The sequence below is a fragment of the Myodes glareolus genome, chromosome X, assembly GCF_982192425.1.
Source record: "Myodes glareolus chromosome X, mMyoGla1.1, whole genome shotgun sequence".
Classification (NCBI taxonomy): Eukaryota; Metazoa; Chordata; class Mammalia; order Rodentia; family Cricetidae; genus Myodes; species Myodes glareolus.
In genome coordinates this window covers 81,485,229-81,509,383 of record NC_142053.1, presented here as the reverse complement: position 1 = coordinate 81,509,383, position 24,155 = coordinate 81,485,229, and the positions used below count along the sequence as shown (strand labels likewise).

Genomic DNA, 24,155 nt, shown 5'->3' with positions numbered 1-24,155 from the left:
GAAAAACAAGTTAAAGATCATGCAAATAGCCTGCTTCTCCTTAAATGACCACTGACTTCTTCAGCATCACCCAATTGCTTATAGAAATGATGCCGTGCTGTTCTGATGATAACTTTGGTTTATTTTCATTATTACTTTTATGGCCATTAATTGTAATCCTTCCCTAAAGAAGGCAGTTCATTATTCCTTGCTTTTTATCATTTGTTTATTTACTAGTGTGTGTGCACATGTGTGTGCATTCATTTTACAGCACATGTGTGGCAGTCAGAGAACAACTCTCTGGAATTGGTTTTCTTCTTCTACCTTTAGATGTGTTCAAGGGATTGAACACAAGTTATCAGGCTTATATAGCAGGCATTTTGTCATCTTCCCAGCCCTTTATTCAGTTATTAATATTAGTAGATCTTTATGGATATTTAGGCTTTTGCTGGTTTATAATGGAATACTATCACTATTTTGTTGCTTAAATTTTTAATTGTTCAGATAGGTTCCTAGGCCTTTTATTTATATTTGCCTTGTACACTTCTGACATTCCTTATTCCTCACTGAGCACTTCTGTAGTGTTTGGCTTCAATCTCATCGTCAAAAATACATACACTCTTAATCCCAGCACTCAGGAGGCAAAGGCAAGCAGACCTCTCAGTCTGATGTCAGCCTAATCTATAAAATGAGTTACAGGACAGTCAGGGCTACATAGTGAGACCCTGTTTCAAAAAAGTAAAGAAAATGTATTAAATAAATCAAGCCAAAAAAAGTGCAAAGTTTAGAGAAAGAGATGATCATGTAGATACAGGAGGCATTTAGAGTGCCAAACAGACAAGACTGGAAAAGAAAACCTTCTACATTATATTATAGTTAAAATATTAAGAATACAGAACTAAGAAAGAATACTGAAAGCTATAAGAGTAAAGTACCAAAGCACATATAAAGACAAACCCATTAGAGTAATAGATATTACGACAGAAATTGCAAAAGTCACAATGGCATGGAATGAAACATTTCAAGTTCTTAAAAGACAATAATCACTAATCTGTATTATATCCAGCACAAGTTAAACTTACAGGATAAAGAAAAACTTTTCATGATAAAGACAAAGTAATTTACAACTGCTAAGACAGCATTACAGAAGTCTGAAGGAATCCCATACACTGAAGAAAAAGATTACAACCATGAGAAAACAGGAAAGATTATAAACTAGAAGAGTGAATAAGCAAATAAGAATTAGGAAAATACAAAAGACAGGAATTAATACACATCTTTCTGATGTGGGATTCCCCTCTGTATGCAGGAAATATGTTTTATTACCATTAGTTAATAAAGAAGCTGCTTTGGCCTATGGCAGAGCAGAATAAAGCCAGGCAGGAAATCCAAACAGAGATATATAGAGAAAGTAGGTGGAGTCAAGGAGATGCCATGTAGCTGCTGAAGGAGACAGACACTGGAAACTTACCAGTAGGCCACAGCCTTGTAGTGATATATTGATTAATAGAAATGGGTTAATTTAAGATGTAAGAGTTAGTTAATAAGAAGCCTGAGCTAATAGGCTAAGCAGTACTGTAATTAATATAGTTTCTGTGTGATTATTTGGGTCTGGGCAGCCAGAATAAACAAGCAGTCTCCACTTACAAATGGTGCCAATGTGGGGCAAAAAGTTCCACATAAAACCTAAGAAAGTTTTAAAAAGGCTTCTAGATCCACAAAAACAGGAGTCAATTGGAGCTTTGTGGTAGCTGTATTTTTTTCAGATAGGCTGGCTACAAGCATAGGTGTGACTCCTTTAAGAAAAGGCTTACTGACATATTAGCAGCAAAAACTGCTTGGTTTTTGTTGGCAGCACATGGAGCACATGGCTCTGGCTCTTTTGAGAGTTCCTGCTATGGAGAATTTAAATGGGGTTTGTAAGCAGTGTGTTATAAATTGCTTAAAGACCTGTTGTCTCCCTGGAGCTAAGGCAGTGAGCATGGTTAGCAGAGTAGGCAGTGAACATACTTCCACCATGTTGGATGGGGTGGAGCTAATAGACAGAGCCATGGAGTTGGTCTTAGCCATGCCCGCTTAGTATTTAAAAAAAAAAGTGCTCTTTGTCAGAAAAGGATTTCAGATACACAATAGGACAGACCTCCAAATGAGACACAGTGTGTTTTCAAAAATGTACATAGGCTTGAGAGAGAGGAGAAAGAGTATGGACAGTTATAAAACAGTAAAAGTAATATGAGTATAGACATCCATAGATTAAAAGATTAACAATTAAAAGTAATAGAGTAAAAAAAAGTCATGTAAAAATGGAAAATACACAAAGAGTCTGGGTTATGTATATTATTGTGCTTTCTTTGATTTTCTGACTGTGAAGGAGCTAAGTACAGAGAGCGATTTCATTGTATGGGCTGCTAAGTTAAACTAATATATATTTTAAAGGTATCTTGACTTTAAAATTTGAGTCTAAGGATATGTTACTGTGGAAAACAGTTTCTACTTTTGTTTTGACAGAAGATGAGAACCTGTGGATTCCTTCTGGGCTATTGTGGTTTGATGGAACATGATCCCCCCAAAAGGTCTTCAAGAATCCTAAAAATACTTCACCCAACAAACAGCAGGAAGCAGTTTGGAGAAAACAATGCCCAAATTCCTAAAATGATTGCTTATAAATGTGTGTTGTAATTTAAAGGGGGTTGATTATAAGTGGTTAAATGGTCATAGTTAATCTCTTTCTAACAAGGCAGGGGAGATATGATATAAAGATGAATACTTTGCATTAGTACAAATTTAAGGTCAATTTTTCATGCTATGTATATGTATATCTGTTCTTGTTTAAGGTATTGTGTTTGTACAGCTCTTTTTAAATTATAATGTATAAATAAGAAATAAAGTTAACAGGCATCTATAATATACAAATTTTTAGTCATGTTAGATTTTTTAGATACACAGAGATATATTTCAGTTAGATAATCTTCAATACTTCAAAGACCTACAGAATATGGCATTTAAAATGTTTTAAGAAATTAGACTTTTCTCAACAGTGAGACATGTCTGCTTCTGGCAGCACCATTTTCTTCAGAGAGGTTGATGAACATTGAAGAAACTCATGGGATTTGCCTTCAATGTGACAAGGCTAGCCATTTGGGCAAGAAACAAGTTCTCAAGCCTGAACTGCTTGAGAGTCTGCTGTATAAACTAGACATGTAGGACCCACAGAAAAGTGATTGCTGAACCGGCCTAAAAAAGGTGAGACAGTCCTTCAGGGCTCCTGCTTCATGAAAGAATCTGCCAGACATTCTGCAGAACACAGAAGAAAGTGACTGACAAACTGCCAATATAGGCGAAATAATCTTTCAAATTTCTTGCTTTATGGAAAAATCTGCCACATACTATGAGCCTGTAGGCTGAAGATGGATGCCCTAACATTACAAAAGAACTTTGGGCGACTGTCCAGGCAGCAAGATATCTCTGTCATTTCTAGAACTTTGGAAATTGCTACAGTATACTTCCTGTATACTTAGATATTACATTGTGCTTGGGTCTTTGATGGAGTTGAAGATAGATATAGTTTTCCTTAGTTATAATAAAAGAAAAATTAGATATGAAACTTTAGACTCACAAAGAAATATTGTAACTATAATTATTTCTTGATACCTGTTTTGTTTTATGTAATTTTACTATGTTAAAGTTAAAATATTCCTTTTTATTTAGGCAGAAAAGGGGAGATGATGTGGGATTCCCCTCTGTATGCTGGGAATATGTTTTATTACCATTGGTTAATAAATAATCTGCTCTGGCCTATGGCAGAGCAGAATAAAGCTAGGCAGGAAATCCAAACATAACACACACACACACACACACACACACACACACACACACACAGAGAGAGAGAGAGAGAGAGAGAGAGAGGGAGGATAGGCAGAGTCAAGGAGACACCATGTAGCTGCTGAAGGAGAAAGACGCTAGAACCTTACTTACTAGTAGACCATAGCCTCACATGATACATTGATTAATAGAAATCAGTTAAGATGTAAGAGTTAGTTAATAAAAAGCTTGAACTAATATACTAAGCAGTATTATAATTAATATAGTTTCTGTGTGATTATTCAGGTCTGGGCGGCTTGAAACAAATAAGCAGTCTCTGTTTACATCTTTCAATAAATCTTAATGCAACAATCTCAATGGTTTATGGCTATATGAATCTTTACAGTAAATAATCAGAGATCCCAAATAAATAAGTTAATGATGGAATCTCAAAGTATTGTACAAGAAAAAAAACGTCAAAATTCAATAGATGTGAAGAAATAATAAAAAATCATGGAAAAAAATAATAAAGATGGGAGAAGAAATAAAATGGAAACAAAAAAACATTAGAAATAATCAATAGAACAGATATTTTATTTAAAAAAAGACAAGCACTGCCTGTTTGTCATTTGTATGTGGGAGGGCTACTGATTTTTTTTTAGTTAATCTTATATCCAGCCATTTTGTTGAAGGTCTTTATCAGCTGTGTCAGCTGTATGAGTTCCCTGGTAGAATTTTTGGAATTGCTTATATATACTCTAATATCATTAGAAATATTGATTCTTTGACTTCTTCCATTCCAATTTGTATCCCCTTGAAATTCCCTGGAACCTATGAGGGTGACCCTAACAAAGACTTCTAGTAATGGGGGGTATGCAGCCTGAACCAGCCATTGCCTGTAGCCAGGCAAGGCTTCCAGTGGTGGGACTAGGACATCAACCCAGCCACAAAATGTCAACCTACAAATTGTCCTGCCTGCACAATGTACTGGTGTAATGGCCTCACAGAACTTGTAAGAATAGCCAACTAATGAACTATCTAATTTGTTGCACATGCCATGAGAGGGAGTCCATATCCACTGCCTGGATGACCAGAACATGGAAGCTGGATGGCTCAGAGACCTAGGATAGAACCAAACACAACTGATAAAAATGTTCCTAATGATATTCTGCAATACTCATATGATCAGTGTCTAGCCCAAGAGGCTTCCTCCAGCAGCTGATAGGAACAGATACAGAGACCCACAGCCAGACATTAGGTGGAGCTCAGAGAGTTCTGCAGTAGAGACGGAGGAAGGAGTCAGAGTGTGGAATATTCCTTTACACTGTGTAAATATATGTCGCTATGATTGGTTTAATAAAGAAGTTGACTGACCAATAGTTGGACAGGATAAGGTTGGACAGGAAAACCAGATTAAGGACACTGGGAAGAAGAAGGGCAGAGTTAGAGGAGTCGCCAGTCAGACATGGAGAGGAAACAGGATGTATGGTAGAGGCCGCTTATTTGTTTCCCGGACACCTAGACTCTTGAAATAATCACACAGAAATTATATTATTTGCAATACTGCTAGGCCAATAGCTTAAGCATATTTCTGGATAACTCTTACATCTTAGATTAACCCATTTCTATTCATTTGTGTATTGCCACGTGGCTGTGGATTACCAGCAAAGTTTTAGTGTGTCCTTCTCTGGCTGGCAGCTACATGGCATCTCACTGACTTGACCAGCCTGGACTAGAGATGCTCTAATAAAATATATTAAATTAAAATAGCAATATAATAAAATGACTACAATTTAGTCTTAGATTGCCAAGTACACACCATGATATATGGAATTTGAAAAAAATGAACGCACAACATCTGGACCCTCTTCATCTCTAACACATTGGTAAGAGGGCAAGCAGGGGAATGAGGATCTTAGTAAAGAAACTGAAAGTGATTTTGTAAGGAGCCTTTATGATTAGTTTATTATAAGATTCACCATTATAAGAAGAAATAGGTTATTCAGCATATTAAAAACAAAAACAATTCTCTAAGTTCATTCTAAAATAAATACTTACAGCAGTTTTATATGCAGCTTCAATGTAAAACACAAGGTTCTGTATAAAATTGACTTCATCTAGGCTGTGGATGATATGCAATCCTAAGGAAAAAAGATAAAGAGTTGGTCAATTATCACTTTAGGGCCTCAGAAGTGAAGGTGAATTAGTGAACTCAGCTTAAATCAACTTCACTTCAATTGACTTGTATTTACCTGTCCAGCATAACTGACTTATATTGTTCTTCCCCGTATGTTTATAAACATTTTTACTGAGATAGTCTATCGTACAGCTCATTGATACCAAGTATATAGTCTTTTATTGTGTGTACAGTATATATCCATCACTACAATCAATTTTGGGATATGTTCATCACCACAAAAAGTAATTCTTTACTCACTAGACATTCATATAAATGGAAGTGTATCATCTGCAGGCTTTATATCAGTGTTTGTTGACCACAGTATTTTGAAGGTCCCTTTGTGTTGTGAGATGCATCAGTACTTCCTTTATTGCAAAAAATATTTAATTGTGTGGATGTACCACCTTTTACTTGTGTAATTATTAGGTGATAGACACTGGGTTGTTTTTACATTTTAGCTATCATAAATACTGCTGCTATAAATATTCATGCACACACCTTTTATGTGAGAACCTGTTGCCATTTTTCTTGAAGATCTACCTACTTAGGAGAAAAACTGCTAGAATATATGGCAACTCTATATTTATATTTCTGAGGCATTACTAGACTAATCTCCAAAATTGCTGTACAATTTTTATTAAAATTTTTCAACTACACTTGTGTGTGTGCATGCCATAGTACACAGGGAGGTCAGAGGACAATTTGAGGGGAGTTACTTCTCAAATTCTACCATATGGGTCTAGGGATTGCATTCAGGTTGTCAGGCTTAGTACCAAGCACTTTTATCTGCTGAGACATCTCCTTTGCCCTCATTTTACACTTCTCGGAGCAGTGGATGAGGGTTCCAATTTCTCCATATCTTCAGCAACACCTTTTATCTGTCCTGATTACTGTTATTCTGGAGTGGTTGAAGTGGTTCTTATGGTTATTTAGGTCCACATTTCTCTACTGAATAATAATGCGTAGCATCTTTTCATGTACTTAGTGCTTATTTATACATATGCTTTGGAGAAAAATCAATTCAGATCCTCTAGTTACTTTTGAAATTTTTTTTTGAGCTTTTATTTATTTGTGTTGAGTGCCTTTGCCTGCGTGTATGCCTGTGTACTATATGTATGCTGTGTCCATGGGGTCCAGAGGAAGGTGTCAGATTGGCTGAAACTAAAGGTTAGACATGGTTGTTAGCTACCATATGGGTGCTAAGAATTGAACTCAGGTCCTCGGAAAGAGCAACAAGTGTTATTAAATACTGATTCATCTTTCTAGTCCACTCCAGCCATTTTAAAGGAGGCTATTGGTTTATTCTTTTTTCTTTCTCTTTTGTTTTGAGATAGAGTCTTCATATAGCCTCGAACATGAGACCCCCATGTTTTTACCTTCCAACTACTAGGTTTAGAAGCATGTACCACCCCACCACATCTGACTTTATTGTGTTGCATTCTTCTAAATAACGAGTTGTGAGTATTCTTTATACTAGATACAAATTATTTATATATGACTTGCAAATACTTTCTTCTATATCTATAGGTTGCTTTTACACACACGACAGAAATACATACATACGTACAAACATATATACATACATACATATGAGAGAAAGAGCACGCAGCATTTTTAATGGGGTCTCATGGGTTAGCATCGAATTTGCTAATAGTTGAGGATGACCCTCCACTCTGGATCCTCCTACATATACCTCCCAAGTGCTAGGATCACAAATGGACATCATACTGTACATAGATTATCTTTTACTTTCTTGAATGGATCCTTGGAAACATAAATGTTAATTTGGGTAAGTACCAATTAATATTTTTTCTTTAGCTGTTTATGCTTTTGGTATTATATTCAAGAGAGATTTCCCTCCTATTTTATTTTTTCTTCCTTCCTTCTCTTCTCTTTTTCTTTTTTTTTGAGAAAAGATCCTCATATATCCTAATATCATATTGAACTCACTGTACAGTTGAGCCTAGCCTTGAACTCCCAATCCTCGTCTCCATCTCGCAAGTGTGGGGATTACAGGTGTGCTCTACCACCTACCGCCCCCTCTCTTTTCCAATTACTATTCAGCCTTGTCTCTCTTTCCCTCTTCCCCTTTCTTTCTCAGACAGGGCCTTGCTATGTATTCCAGGTAGCCTCTATTTCATAATCCTTCTGCCTCTGCCTCCTATTTTCTTGCTGCCTTATGTCTAAATTTTTAGGTTAAAAACTGGGTATTGTTATAGAGTGTGTTGTTAGAACCCTAGATCCTGATACCCTCCTCTCTGGGGATTGTTTTTGTTTATTTAGGGATTTGTCTAAACTATTTCAGTAAAATCTATTCCCCCATGGCATGTAGCATCTGGCAGTCCTCAGAAGATATAGCCTTGGCAGCATGCATTGTCACACTTAGAAGACAATGTTGCTCCTGGGAAGAGGAGTTCCTTAACTATCTTTTTCCAAGATCTGGTAGATGTCTTCCTCTGTTGGTATAAAGCTAATCCCCCACTGACTTCAACTGACCACTCTATTGTTTTGTAGAATCCCCAAACATAAACTGCTCCATTGTTTTAAACAATTAAACTTAGGCCCTTTCTGGTACAATCTTTAAGTCAAGTCTATGATACTTGTTCTAACACCTAGAAGCACTCCTTAGCATTCTTTGGATTTGTTAAAGTTCTAGCTAATATGTCTTTTAGTTTCTTGCTGTTACTGAACAATTAACTTCATCTTAATTATTTAGACATGTTTTTCAAAAGACTTACTTTGATGTGTGTGGGTTTTGCCAGCATTGGTGCACAATATGTATGTAGTGCCTGTGGAGGCCAGAAGAAGGCATCGAATCTCCTCGAATTGGAGTTACAGATGGGTGTGAGCCATCACGTAGGTGCTAAGAATTGAGTCAGGTCCTCCGGAAGAACAGTTAATACTCTTAACTTCTGAGTTGTCTGTCTAGCCCTTCATCTTAATTACTAAGAATCAAAATCTGCATTGAACTTTCCTAAACTTTCTTGAAAAAGTTAATTTTCTTAAGAAGAGCTAAAGAAAGGGCTTTGCTTTTACAGTTTGTTTCTACCCTCCACAAGAATTTCTGTGCCAGTGCTCCAGCACTGATGGTAAGCACAACGGTTCATTTTCTTTGCAATGGCACTTCTGTTTTCCACACTAAGCTCTGGACAGGAGTTGTAGCTTCTGATCATCCCAGCTTGCATATTCCAGTGTAGGATGGTTGACCCGATCAAGAGCTATGTGACCTAGTAATCTTACTCTGCTCTTCTAAGGTAGATCCTACTTCACTAGTATCTGGGGGTATAGAGGACCCCAAAGCTGTACTTGCCTGAACTAGGGCTTCTGCAATACAGAGCTTGAGAGAATGATAAATGATGCCAGCCTATTTTCTGAAGGAGAATCAGGTACCTTAAACTAGAGCAATGGTTCTCAACCTGTAAGATGCGACCCCTTTGGCAAAACTCTAGCTCCAAAAATATTTACATTACAATTCATAATAGTAGCAGAATTACAGTTATGAAGTAGCAATAAAAACAATTTTATGGTTGGGGGTCACCACAACCTGAGGAACTAACTGCATTAAAGGGTCACAGCATTAGGCAAGTTGAAAACTACTGTACTATAGCTTAGGAGAGAGGAGACCTTGTGTTTTGGCTATAGCCACCTCAGTTAGTTCTTCTGTTTTCCTGGGTTGGGAAACAGGGATTGAGAACAGATACCACAGTACCTCACTGCTCTAAATAATTACATTTCCTGGAGTGTTTCTCGACTTACTGTACATCCTTTTGGGAAATTTCCTGGTGCAGGAGAATTGTCTGTAATCTGTCAATCATATTTTAAATAAATGCTGACTGGCCAGGCAGGAAGTATAGTCAGGAAAACCAGACAGGAAGTAGAGGTGATGCAATGAGAACAGGAGAATTCTGGGAAGCAGGAAGCTTCTTCTGCCATTCCTGCCCAGACCACTGAAGAAGCAACATGTGAGCTGACAGCTGAAAAAGGTACCAAGCCATATGGCTAACACAGACAAGAATTATGGGTTACTGTAAGAATAAGTTAATAAGAAGCCTGAGCTAATGGACCAATCAGTTTATAATCTTATGGAGTCCTGTGTGTGATTTCCTTTGGGACTTGCCGGTTGTGGGGTACTGGGCAGGACAGAAACCCCAACAAGCAGGCTCCCTCATGTTACATATGGTGCCCATGTGGACAACTGCATCCACATAAAGCCTGAGAGAGCTTGGGAAGTAATTCTGGACAGAAAAGAATATAGTAAAGCATGGCTTCTTGGTAGCAGCAATTTCTCGGGTCTGCTCTGCTTGCTAGAGGCAAGCAAATGCTCTCATCTGAGAGGCTTCCTGACTCAGCTTTAGCTGCAAAACCCTGCAGCTCTTTTAAGAGATCCTGCCACGAAACACTTAAATGGTATTGATGAAAAGCTGACCGCATGCTTCTCGGTTTTCAGCTGTAGCAGGAAAAAAAGCTGTGCTGTTTTAAAATGCCAGCTTTCTGGGCTGTCCTGCCAGGGCAAACTCTGACTCTGTCAGGCAGGCAGTCCGACTGAGTGTGGTCTGTGAGCAGAATGCTGCAGCTTGCTTGCTGGCAAGGACCTTGAAACACTGTAGAGTTGTGGTGATAAAAATGGCTCTGGCGGTACCTCTGCCATGAGGCTGGAAAGCTAAGAAATGGGCTGAATCTAGCCGTCAAAGTCATAGCTTTCATCCTCTTCTTAACGACTCATGTGGTCAGAAAAAGAGAGATATACAGTAAAGAGAGATTCAAAGACAAAGAAAACCTCTAAATGGTTTACAGTGTGTTAAAAATATATACAGGCTAAAGTTTAAAGTCATTAAAAATAAAAAAGAAAGAGAGAGAGAGAAGCAGGGTGTGGTGGTACACACCTTTAATCCCAATGCCTGGGAGGCAGAGGTAGATTGACCTCTCTGACTTCAAGGGGCAGAGGTAGATTGACCTCTGTGACTTCAAGGTGTGGTAGCACACGCCTTTAATCCCAGCACTGGGGAGGCAGAGACAGACAGATCTCTGTGTGTTCAAGGACAGCCTGGTCTACAGAGTTATTCCAGGACAAAGATATACAGAGAACCTGTCTCAAAAAGTAAAAATAAAAATAAAAGAAATAGAGGTTAAAATAAAACCGCACAAAGATGGAAAATACACAGAGACTCTTCATACTGTATGCTATTATGCTCTCTTTAAATTGTTTGAATGCTGAAGAAGGAGCAACAGCGGCTAAAAGATATTTGCTTATAAATGCTGCAGAATTAATCCAAAATAGGTATTTTGAAAATACCTTGACTTCAAATTGAAGTCAAAAGGTATGTTACTTTGGAGAAGAGATTTTGCTTTTGTTTCCACAGAAAATGAGAGGCTGTGGATTCATTCTGAGTTAAGAAAAATCCAATTTGACCAAGGGAGACCACCTGAGAAATCTCCGGCAGGAACAGATGGCCCAAATGTCTAAGTTCTACATCCAGAATGGATTCAAGATGCTGCCTGAGATGATCAGGTCTCACAGGATACTCCAGTCAGGACTTGATTATAAGTCTAAATTTTCTTTAGGTCCCCATAAGATTATCACCGCCCCCAATCAGTAGAAAGTAGCCTGGAAAACTACGCCCACATTCCCCCAAAAAATGGACTATGGATATTTTCCTTGTTAAAAAAAAATGAGGGGGAAATGGTGTGGGAGAATTGTCTGTAATCTGTCAATCATATTTTAAATAAATGCTGACTGGCCAGGCAGGAAGTATAGTCAGGAAAACCAGACAGGAAGTAGAGGTGATGCAATGAGAACAGGAGAATTCTGGGAAGCAGGAAGCTCCCTCCGCCATTCCTGCCCAGACCACTGAAGAAGCAACATGTGAGCTGACAGCTGAAAAAGGTACCAAGCCATATAGCTAACACAGACAAGAATTATGGGTTACTGTAAGATGTAAGAATTAGTTAATAAGAAGCCTGAGCTAATGGGCCAATCAGTTTATAATACTATGGATCCCTGTGTGTGGTTTTCTTTGGGACTTGCCGGCTGTGGGGTACTGGGCAGGACAGAAACCCCAACAAGCAGGCCCCCTCATGTTACAATTTCTAATGGCTTCAAAGGGTCAGACTGTTCTTAAATTTTCAGCATCTTTTGCTGTTTTGCTGGAGTCTATGGAGCTCTTTATGCTATCATTCTATAAGCTGCAATCAAATTCTATCTAAATCTATCTTCAAGAATTCAAAATGCTGCAAATACTCTATGAAGATTTTCATATTCTTTTCACCAATTATATCTAACAAAATTCCTTTTTAATTTCAATTCAAATGCATTATTCAAAATTTGTATCATTTCTTGTCAAAGTATTTCACTAACTTCTTTTCTAGTCCTCCATCTTAACTCTGTCCCTTATCCAATATACCTCATCCAATCTATCTTCTTGGTAGTAGAATGAACCACCTTAAAGTCCTTTGATTATCTACATTGAATGGTTCTCTGTTGATTGCAGACTATAATTTCAAACTATTTAGCATGCTATACAAGTCCTCAAATAGCTAGCCCTAACCTTCTAGCTAGATATCTAGCCTTACCTTGATGACAAGTATCTTTCAAACTTCTGTACCATATACTTATTAGTCTCTTCCCCTTTTGAAATGTAAATTTTGATTTATTCAAACTTATTTCTCAAACACTTAATCAAATAATATCCACTTTATTACAAACACCTATCAAGATCAGCTAATTGAATTGAAAATTAAGTTAAGAGTCAATAAACATTTGTTTAATGAATATATCTCATGAAGCTTTTTAATGTACCTCTCTTTCTATCTGGGGGAATCACATTTAAAACCACCAGGAATATTTAGTGCCTGTTTTTTTTTTAAGCTAGATAGTAATGGAGGACATCTTTAATACCAGCACTCAGGAGGCAGAGGCAAGTGGATCTCTGAGTTTGAGGTCAGCTGGGTCTACAGAGCAAATTCCAGTACAGCCAGGGCGACACAGAGAAACTCTGTCTCAAAAAAAATCCCACAAAACCTAAAAAATACTGAAACAATAAAATAAACAGCTTCCAGAGTTGGCATTCAAATATTATTCAAAATGAAATTATAACTACCATTCTATAAAGAAATAGAACAAAATTATATTTACTCTGGAAGAAATTTCTCATCTGAAAGAAGACTAATTAGATAGTTAATTTATAGTTTTGCAGAAAGGTTATTCAGACTCCAGGCCATGTGTTCTAGAAGAAAAAATTAAAGAGTTTATCACCAAACGTTTATTTGAAAAGAAAGAGAGAAAAATATTCTGAGGGGATTCACACTTTGGGTGCCTTTAGTACCAAGGAACTGGTCAAACAGGAAGACAAGGAAATTGAAATATCAAAAATACAGCATTCAGGACTAAGCAAAAGGCTCAGCTGTAAAAGTATCCACTTTCAATGATGAAGATTTGAATCGTGATCTCCAGCAACCACATAAAAGCTGGGAATGTCATGTACATCTGTAACTCTAGCTTTGGGGAAGGTGAGAGGGAGGCAGAGTCCCAGTGCTCACTGGTTATTCAGTCTCGCTTTGGGTTCAGTAAGAGACCCTGTTTCAAAAGATAAAATGAAAAGCAATGGTAGAAGATGCCTGATATCAACTTCTGACCTACACACACACAGGCAGACCCATAAACATGCACTTCTAGCCACATATGAACACATACACTACAGACACACACACAAGTATGGTACTAGCTCCATATGATGGAATACACCTATAATCTCATCTAATTGAGATGCTGATAAGGGAAGATTATAAATTTGAATCTAGACTGGGCAATTTAGTGAAACCCTTTCTCTCAAAAAAAAAGATTTAAAAGCTAGGATTTTAGCTTAGTGGCATAGTGCTTGCCTAGCACGTGTGAGTCCCTGTGTCGAAACCCCAGCACCACAGTAAAAAAAATGGTACTGTGAATATATTAACTTATTCAGAATGGTCTGGAAATGTTCTTATTAAGTTTAGAAACTGGATATAATAGGATTACTTCCATTTTTAGTTTTACATCTATAAAGGAAACTATATTGTTTGTTTGTTTGTTTTGAGACAGTATCTCACTATATAGCTTTGACTGGCCTAGAAGTTGTTATATAGACCAGGGCTGGCCTGGAACTTATCTGCCTCCTAAGTGTTAGAATTATAGACAAATGTGAGCTACTATATTACTTATAATTTTCTTCTACATATCAAGCATCAAAATTTAATCACAAACTATTTACATAGAATATAGTTTAACAAAACATATACATTTAGATCCAGATCATACTCACAAGGAGTATATAAAGTGATGTTTCTATAGCTACACTAATCACAGGCATATTACTGTATAGTTTGAAAATAAGAAAAAACCTTCAATCCTCCCACCTGTATCCTGGCGTCTGAGAATTAATAAATAATAAAAATGCCTGTCTAAAGATCTAGTCAAGAATTTCAGGTGTCTGTTTTGAAAGAGTATTAATTAGTACTGCAAATTTGTTTTTCAATACAATAATATATTGCCTAGACCTCAAAAACTTTATATCTAGCTGTATAAAACTCACAAAATCCCAATATTTATAAGGTACTTATTTGAGTACTATAAAGAGATATTTTATTTTCTGGCCAATACCTCCAGAGAAGCCAAAAGAAGCAGAGCAGATGCTCCAAGCCCAGGGGCATGCAGTAATTCTCTCCGTGTACTGACCTGAGGCAGTCATTTGTGCTAGAAAGAGCAGGTACACAGAAGTAGCATCCAACTGCAGGTGTCCCCACTGGTCATCACCCACTACAGTGGCACAAGTTTTGGTGTTGTACTTGGCATGGAGGCTATCCTTAGTACTCTGACTATACTTGAAGGACTCTACTTTATCCACCTGAAGAGAAAACAGCGTAAGAAGGACAGTTAGAAAGTCACCCATATGCTATGTATCTGTAGTGCTATGGCATATACCACTTCATTCCACCTTCCCTAAGCCTAACCCTGAGTGAATACTTAAAATACATACTTATCTGTTTTCCGCTACACTAAGGAAGTGTGTTACTTTTAATAAAAAACAACAAATGGTCAAAACAGCTATTTCCTGTTCATTGCCTCTCTTCTATGCTTTTCAAATGGTTGCTTTGTCATATTGTAGAGAAACTGGAAGTTCAAATATATTAACACTCTAGTAAGATAACCCAGTGTTAGGCATTTGTTCCTGAAATTAAAGTAGAAATCTACAGATACATTAAAAGAGGATATTTTTATTTTATGTGTGTACATGGTAGTTTGTAAGTGTGGATACCCTCAAAGGCCAGAAGAGGGCATGAGATTCCTTGGAGCTGAAAATACAGGCAGTTGTGAGCCACCCAACAAAGATGTTGGGAACCAAACTCAGGTCCTCTGCAAGAGCAATATGTGCTCTTAACCACTGAACTATCTCTCTAAATTTTGAAGATGCCATGAGAAAAGTTAATGAGAACCATACAGAGTCTCAGAGAAATAGTATCATAGAAAGCTGAAATAACAAATTAGAAGAGAACCATTGGGAGCTGGGGTATAAGTTTAGTGATAATGTGTTCTGAGGATGCATAAGGTCCCGGGTTCAATTTTTAACACACACACACACACACACACACACACACACACACACACAAACACACGGGGCAGGGGGAGCCTTATGAGCGAGCAAGCGAGCAGGGGTGGGGTAGGGGTGCGCAAGAGTCCAGACAGGAAACTTTGGGTAAAAAGTAATAGTTCCTGACCTAATTCCTGAAATGTAGTTATGATTATTTATGCCTCTGATGTATAATAACCAGGACATCTTAAATATGTTAATGAAATTTGTGAGTATACCTACTTAATAAGATAGAAAGTATACACAGCTGAAATAGAAATGAAGCAGAAAAGACAGAGAGAAAAATGATATATGTGAACAAACTAGTGAAGAGATATATACAACAATTAATATATATAAAATATATATATTATAATCTTATATATTTACACATTAAAAACTTTATACTAAGATATTGTCCATAGGCTCTTCCAGTTGCTAAAGAGATTCATGACATAAAAGAATACAAAACAAAACAAAAACCAACAAACAAAAGCAAGAGCCCGAGGAAGGCCAGGCTAGGAAGATTTCAGACCCTGCTGCCCTGATGCTAATATCCATTTTATTCATGACACCTGCCAACGTGGTCTGTTCTGGCCCAAGGCTAGCAGTAAATTGATGATCACTGTCAGTTCTCAGAGCCATAGCCAGCCAGGGCTCTGACCATTAGGTCAAGGGGGAATAGTCTATGCTGATTTTAATTCAAACTCTGGCTTTGTCTCTCAACTGAATCCAAAATGCTTTGGCTGTTTGAAATAAACCTCTGAGTTCTTTTTCCTATTACTTCTTTTTTAAAAAATTATTTATTAATTAAAAATTTCCACCTCCTCCCCGCCTCCCTTTCCCCTCCCCCTCCCCCATCCCCCTTCCCTCTCTAGTCCTAAGAGCAGTCAGGGTTCCCTGCCCCATGGGAAGTCCAAGGTCCTCCCTACTCCATCCAGGTCTATAAAGGTGAGCATCCAAACAAACCAGGCTCCCACAAAGTCAGTCCATGAATATCTTGCATATCACCATAGAACCTTCATCTGGCGATGGATGGAGATAGAGACAGAGACCCACATTGGAGCACTGTCCAAATGTATATATATTGAAAAGTCATTTGTAGATAAGTTTAGAAGTTGAGCGTTGATTTCTTTCTACTTTCACAAAGTTAAGTCAAATTAAATATGCACATGTTTAAGATCCTAGAATAAAGGTTTCTTATTAAAATATGTTTGTGTGGAGAAAATGTCATAAACTCAAAACATAACTGTAAAAATATTTGCAATGTATGTGACAAATGATTAATATCCGTAATGTAAAAGAACTCAGTAGGTGAAAAACCAATAAGCTGCAAACAAAAGGAGGTAAAGCTCTAGCAGGTAATTCACCAGTAAAGGACTGCAGATTTCCAATTCATATACAAAAGAATATTCAGCTACACTAAATGTCAGGGAATGCCAATTACTTCAAGTTCAAGATCCTTTGTCCCCAATCATAAAATTGAAAATATTTTGATTTTTTTTCTAACTACATGTTACATCAAAACTCATCTGGTGGAAACACTAAATTCAAATCAATATAGGGTTATGTATAGGTTTTATTCCATTTACTGTAAAAGGAATGACTACCTATCAAGAAATGTTTTTATACTGTAGAGTATTTTTCTCTTTCCACCGAAGATATGAGAAATTATATGATACATGTACTTTGCTATCTTTTAAAAATCTAGAAATTTATTACTAGAACTGATCTGGACCTAAGAGTTTAAACGGTCCTTAAAATTTATTTGTAAAAGGAGGAAAAATCCTGGAAGGGAATATTCCCGTTGTAATAGGGTGGTAAGTCTCTGTGACATCCCCACCTGAGAGTTCCAAACTTTCTAAAATTAGAGTACACTATTTGTGAATCTGAAAAAAGGCTATAGGCATTATTGGGAAGCTGTTAGGATACTGTCCTGTTAGGCGTTGTTACCATTGCCGTACCTGTCTGATCATGCAGTGCAGCAGTCCCCTCATTAACTTCACTACGCTCTGCAGAAATAAATGGAAACAAGGCTGTTATAAACATACTGAGCTACAAGAACACTGACTCAGCAACTTCAGTAGGTACATGACCTTTGGAGAACAAGTAACCCTATCCTGGGTTCTAGTTACATGGCATTTACTTTATAGGTACACAGAACAGATTGCAGCTAAAAATTTAAATCAAAAGCCATAGGTTATGATTCCTTGGATTTAAATAATAATATAAGTTTGGCAATTTTACCTAAAAATAAGGTAACCATCTAACAGGGGAGACTCCAGCTAGAGAAAAGGAACAAATCAACTCACATGGTTCCAAAGATCCTCTAGTATACATCCTACAGTCTCCATAGCATCTTTGAAGTTTTTTCATTTTATTTTTTAAATTTTTTTCATTTTATATGCATGGGTGTTTTGATTATTTGTATATAAACAGATCACATGCATGCCTGGCATAAGTAGTGAATATGTTTTAGAACATATCAGCATAGAATAGCTCCTCCAATTCCCTACAAAGCTTTCTGTTTCACAATCTAGAAGATCTTAAATTGGCCTTGTGTCCCACAGATCATACTATGAGCAATTTTTTAAGTAATACTATGAGGGTGCCCATAAAATGAGGACACCTTTAAGAGGAAGAGTGACAATTCAGTACTGTTTGATCCAGTACTGGTTTGGTTTTACTTGGAAAGGTGGGTTTTCAAGCACACAGAGTTTGAAGAGCCGCAGGCTACACAGAGAAAACTAGAAAGCAGACAAATAAAAACTGGAGTTTGGATCCCAAGTAAGATCAGAGTTAAAGGAACAGATTTGGATAAAGATAATAGAAAAGTCATGAAAAAAAAAGATGAGAGAGGAAACGAGAATAAAATAATCAGAAGTGGAAACAGCCAAAGAGAGACCTTGATTTACCTGAGTATTTATTTTTATAGCTATGATATTATATCTATATACCCAAGAAAGGGGACATTTGTAAAAGCATATTTATGTATAATTCAATGTCTAATATAAAATATAGAATTCAGTTAAACCCATTTCTTCTCATCCACAATTCTCGTCTATTCTCAAATTTTATGAGAGAGAAGCTAAAATAACAGTTGAAACAAAGAGCATAAATGATTAACAAGGTTTTGGGCGAAATCTATACAGTAATGTTAAGTAGGCAGTAGGTAGAAATTTAATCCATGGATGTATTGGATTTAATCTATGCTCATTTACTAGTTATAGGTCAGTTATTATCTAGGCACATTATTAGATCTGTCTATATTAGAATCTCAAATTGTTTTAAAGTAAGGTCCAGCAAGGATATCTCTGAAAAGCTTTCCAAGCAATTCCAATGTACGGCCAGAGTTTAGATTACTCATCTGGGCCAGGGACAAATCCAACCCATCACTGTTTCTGTATATAAAGTTATTGGAATATTGCCATGCTAATTCTTTACATATCATCTTTGGTTCTTTTCTGTTATACCTACAGAGCAGAGTAATTAGAGACAAGTGGCCAAAAATATTGACCATCTGACCCTTTACAAAGATGGGTGGGTTTCTAAATTAATGCTGACATAAGTTTTTAAAACATCAGACCTAATAGTCAAATTTGTTTTGATTCTTTAAACAAGTCCATATAAAATTTAGAATTCCCACAATAGCTTTTCTGAAGCTATTGCCCATTTCCATAATGTACTGAAACATTCTAAAGTTACTAATATGGTGATATAAAAATCTTTTCAGCTATGTGAAAGGTCATATAACAGAACACTAAAAGCAATTCAGCTTTTTCCTCATTTTTCCACTTGGGTCAAATAAGGAAAGAGACCAAATCAGCATTATGATGTGACAACAGATTTATTCTAATAATCTTAAAATGTTTTGATCAAATTATATCAGGCATGTATTTACAGTTCTGCTGATACTAATTTATAGCAATCAATACAACGAACAAGTTAGCAAAGTACTAAAATATCACAATACCAAAAACATTCAGAGTAGGATTCAGGACTAGGGGGTTTAAAAAAATATCCCTGCATTTTCCAAATTTCTATTACGGCATTATTTCTACAAAAACTCTATACTTCCTAGGCTAGAGCAAAAACTCCATCAGTTTTTGTGTCTCTCAGTAATGGCTAGAATTACACAAACGCCTGCTATTGCTATTGACAATACAGTGAGACTTGTCCCACTGCTGGCAACTACAACTTCCGATTATATTGCTACTCTTAAAAATACCAAATCTCAATATCCTGACTTATAGATCACAAATGGAGTTAAAGGGAAACGACAGGAGAAAATGGCTGGTCTGTTAAGGCTCCTTCTCTAATGGCAACAGATCCATGGATACTTACAACTAATAGCAGAGTACTTTATCATTACAGGTTTTATAGAATCCAAACAATGCCAAATTATTGCTCTTTTAGACACTTGAGAGGATGTAGTTCCGTTGTGCTCAGGAGTTCTTTAAAGGATGCTAATTTACTGAGGGGAAGGTGCCTTAAAAGTTGGCTTAAAATCATCTCGTGATGCTGACTTCAATTTGTCCCGAGGCAGGCAACAGGCTCTCTAAAATAGTGGTCACAACTATAAAAATCAACAAAGTCATACTTCTGTCTGATGAAGGAGGCCTGTTGATTTGTGCCAGTTATGCATATATAAATACCACAATTATTTTTCAAAAATAAGTAAAATGGTACTTATCTGCTCCCAAATAGTCTTCTCAATGAAAATAAAATGGTGGACCTGAAAATACACTTAGAGGATTATTAACTTTAGGACTCTTAGGGTAGGATTTTGAAAAGTAGTGAATATACTGCGTCCCTTTCCTTGAATCTGCAACTTTCAAGTTTCCACTGCAATAACCAAATCAAATCAGAGTATAGGGAAACTTTATAGAATGCAATTTCAGCACATTGGCCTAGGGGCAACATTTCCTTTAGCTCCCACTACCCTACCACAACCACACATAGCTCCACATCTCTACGTGATTCTGTTTTGATTACCTGCTCCAGCTCATAGGCCTTCGCCTTGTCTTCATCACGGTCTGCGTTTTTCCGATATGCCAGGCCCAAACCCCACACAGCCAGGATGCTATACACATTATCTCGGACCCAGGCATCTTTCTGATCATAGCTGGCTGGAAGCAATCCTGTCACTGGATTCTGCAAGATCAACCAAGAGAGGACAGACAGCTAACTTCAGAGTGTAAAAGGAAACATAATCTATGGAATATTTTATTTGGAAATCTTAGTCTTTCTCCTACTTCCCCATTCTTGAGGTTTTTTTTTTTTTGCCAATTTCAGGCAAACATTATCCCCCAGCTTTACTGAGTTATAACTAACAATAAAAATTATACAGACTTACAGTATGCAACCGGTTAATCTGACTCATACATGAATCCATTGTGAAATGACTAGCGCAGTCAAGCTAATGTAGCCATCACCTCACTTTGATGTGGCGGGATTTACTCTTTCAGCAAATTTCAGGTACACAATTCAAGTACTGTGGAATAGTCAGTGTGCTACTGATGTTAATCAGTGTTGCAGAACATACTTGTTTTGTAACAGAAAGCTTGTTCTCTTTCCGTGTGCTAGCTTAAGACAGAAAGAGCCGGTTGGAGGCTTACAAATCCAAATGTGGGTATTATTAAAATAAAGGCACTATTAAAGGTATTATCAAACGTATTACTAAGAATTGCTAAAAGTATTTTTTTTAGAAATGTAATTTTTGAGTTAAATTCAACTACGAATGAAGCAAAGGAGTAAAAAATATATTTAGAAAGATATACAGTCAGGTGTGGTGCCTTATGCCTATAATTTCTTGGTTGGGGAGACTGAGCAGGAAGACTGATGCTACTTCAAGGCCAGCCTTGGCTACATACTGAGTTTCTGTCCGTCATGGGCTACAGAGTAAGACTTGATTTCAACAACAAACCAAACAACTCCAAACAGCATACATTAGCCAGGAGCAGTGGTGCATACCTGTAATTCCAGCACTGAGGGGCTGAAGCAGGAGGATGGAGAGTCTGAGGTCAGCCTGGGTTACACGGTGAATCCCTGTCTCCAGCAAACAAACAAAACAAAAACAACTTAGGAGACAAACAACAACAACAACAACAAAAAAACCCACTGGTTTATGATCTGCTATCCAAACTCTGGAGGCTGTGGCTTCCAAGTTCAAGGCCAGCCTAAGCCACGGAGCAAAACTACTTAAACAAAAGTATACACAATGTGCCTTGACCTTCGCAATAGTCTAAGATCTCTTAGGATGGCTAAATGTTCTCCTACATCTTTAAGGGGAGTAGAAGTAGATGACAGAAACCTGGGGTGAGGGCGTCAGTAAACAAGTGTTATCACCTCTCCCAACTCTGCTTCTGGTACCCACCTGTAGCTGGGGAGCAGGGGGGAGCTCAGAAACCACTACTCTGGAATTACTGCAGAGGGGAGGGAGTTGTGGTTATTCATGCCACACTTTGGTTCTTCCCCAGGTTCAACGTGTAACTTTCCTGCAGGATCTTTTAGGGCCTCCCCATAGACAAATGCTTTCGAGGGTTCACCCAGGGTCAGCGTCCAACCGCTCACACTTCACTCTTGCTTACTCTTACCTGATGGCACAGGATGGTCTGATGCACCAGCCGAGCATAGCCGTCCAGGCGTACCCCTGAGTTACTCCGACTCCTCATCGCGCCAAGTACCTAATCCCCCAGTCCACACTCCGGGTAAGCTTGGACACCAGGCCTGCGTAAACCTTTAGAGTGCTCCCTCACTTGCTTGGTCGATGGTTCCCACGCGGCGCCCCGCTCCAGCGGCCTTGGAGTCCACTTTAGGTGACCACGGCTCAGCTTCCCGTGGTCTAGGCTTCAACTTGCAACGCCTCCGGTCTCCACTCAATCTCCCGTAACCCCGGGAGCCGAACCGGCATCCTCCGTTGGACTGAGCGAGACCGCAGCAGCCCGGAGCCTCCAGGCAGGCAACAGCGGCGAGTCAGCGGCCGCGGCCCCGCCTCCCCTGGCGAGCACGCGGGGGCGGGGCGTGGGTCCTGCAGCTGCGCGCTGCGCCCACGGGCTGGCCTCTGGGGCGCGGGTGGGGGTGGGGGTGGGGGCGGGGGCGTCCCTCCGCCCAGAATGTGTCGCCGTAGGCAATGTGCTCTCCTGAGGTTATTTTCGAAACACTCCAAGTGACTATTTTAATTTTGCACGCCTGTTGTGTGCACAGGCTGTTGCTCTCACTTCTGAGGGACTAGTTTTAGGAACCTACGGGAACTTGAAAAGTGAAAGGAGAGACGACGCGCATTTGCGCTCAAGGGCTGAGCGGTTCGAGTTCCAGATCTTTGACTAAAAAGTCGGATTAAACTCTGAAACCAAACAAAAGAGAGCTCCCTGGGATTATTGCCTCCTTAGAGATGCGCGCGAGTCCGGGGCGTGGGAAGGAAGAAGCAGTTAGAGATCTTTGAGGAAACAAGTGTTGCAGGCAGGGAACAGGGCAAGGAGCGAGCAGCCACCGAGGGTGGCCTTGGTGGGACAGCTGGCAGTGGAGTGCCTGCTTTGGCAGGCTTCCCCCTAGGGTTGCCACGGCAACAAAGATTCAGCTGAAAATAAAGCGGGAGAGGGGTTAGGGAAGAAAGCTGCAGAGGACACTGTGACTGGCTTGGGGAATCTGCCTCGTGCAAGAAGTCCCCAGGGCCTTTGCCTCCTTGTTCTACAGTCCCCACCCCCCATCTTTTCCTCTCTACTGTTCTAAACCCTGCACCCCAGTCAGGGCTCAGCTGGAGTACCACCTGCTTTCTGAATTGCGGGGTAAGCGTGAGACCGTCGCTTGACCTTTCGAGTTCTAAATCTAAGCCTTCCCTGGCCACCTCACTCTGACAACAGTGATTTTGCATTTTCGTTCATCCTTTTTTCCCCTCTTAAGTTTCTTCTCTCCTTCCAAGCTGCCTCTGAACCACCGCCACCACCGCCACAGGCCTCCTCCTCACTAAGTATAACAAATACGCGCTTTGGAAGGTGACTAGTGAATTTTTGCTAATGAAGATTGAAGGCTGAGTGCTCAAGAACGCTGAGCTGGGATTTTCTGGTTAAACAGCCGGTCAGTGATGCAGTTCAATACAGTGACACGGACTTCTCGGGCAGGCAGGCAAATAGTTTCCATTGCAGTCACTACCTACGCAAATGCAGGGACTGGCAAAAAAGCCACTTCAAGTCCTTAGTGCACAGGAAAGGGGAGTTCATTTTGGAGAGTATCCCCCTGCTCAGGTCCCTAACTCCCTGATAGCTTGCTTTCATTCAGACTGTAGCCTCAGACACCTTTTTCTCTACCCTTGTCCCCTTCAAGTGTCTGTCCTCTGGATTGTTTTCATCTCAATATTATCTAAACACATCTTCAAAGCATTAAAATAATATATGATCACCGAAGAAAACTTGCAAAATACAAAAAAGTGAAATCAAAATTTGAAACCATCCATCATGCCCCACACCACCACCTGTTGACACTTAAATGCATTTTCTACTCTTTATAGTCCTTCTGCATAGATCTCCCTTCACCTCATAATATCATAAGTGGATCAGGAATGGCAGACGTGGGCTATCACTACGAACGATAGCTAGCTG

The 24,155-nt window shown here is 38.7% G+C and overlaps 1 protein-coding gene across 4 annotated transcripts in view; it reads right to left on the bottom strand.

Moving 5' to 3' along the window:
* Positions 1-22,549, bottom strand: part of Phka1 (phosphorylase kinase regulatory subunit alpha 1) — a 127,531-nt gene extending 104,982 nt beyond the window's left edge. For 2 of the 4 annotated variants that reach the window (XM_087902651.1, XM_087902652.1), the window contains exons 1-5: positions 22,155-22,548; positions 20,554-20,712; positions 17,523-17,570; positions 14,667-14,835; positions 5,839-5,921 (exon numbers count right to left, since the gene is read on the bottom strand). In XM_087902651.1, coding sequence (XP_087758777.1) covers positions 5,839-5,921; positions 14,667-14,835; positions 17,523-17,570; positions 20,554-20,712; positions 22,155-22,232 — 537 coding nt within the window. In that variant the 5' untranslated portion in view covers positions 22,233-22,548. Of the gene's footprint in view, positions 1-5,838; positions 5,922-14,666; positions 14,836-17,522; positions 17,571-20,553; positions 20,713-22,154 lie in introns of all 4 variants that reach the window. The other 2 variants (XM_087902654.1, XM_087902653.1) reach the window with 2 other exon arrangements.
* Between the last annotated feature and the right edge of the window lie 1,606 nt (positions 22,550-24,155).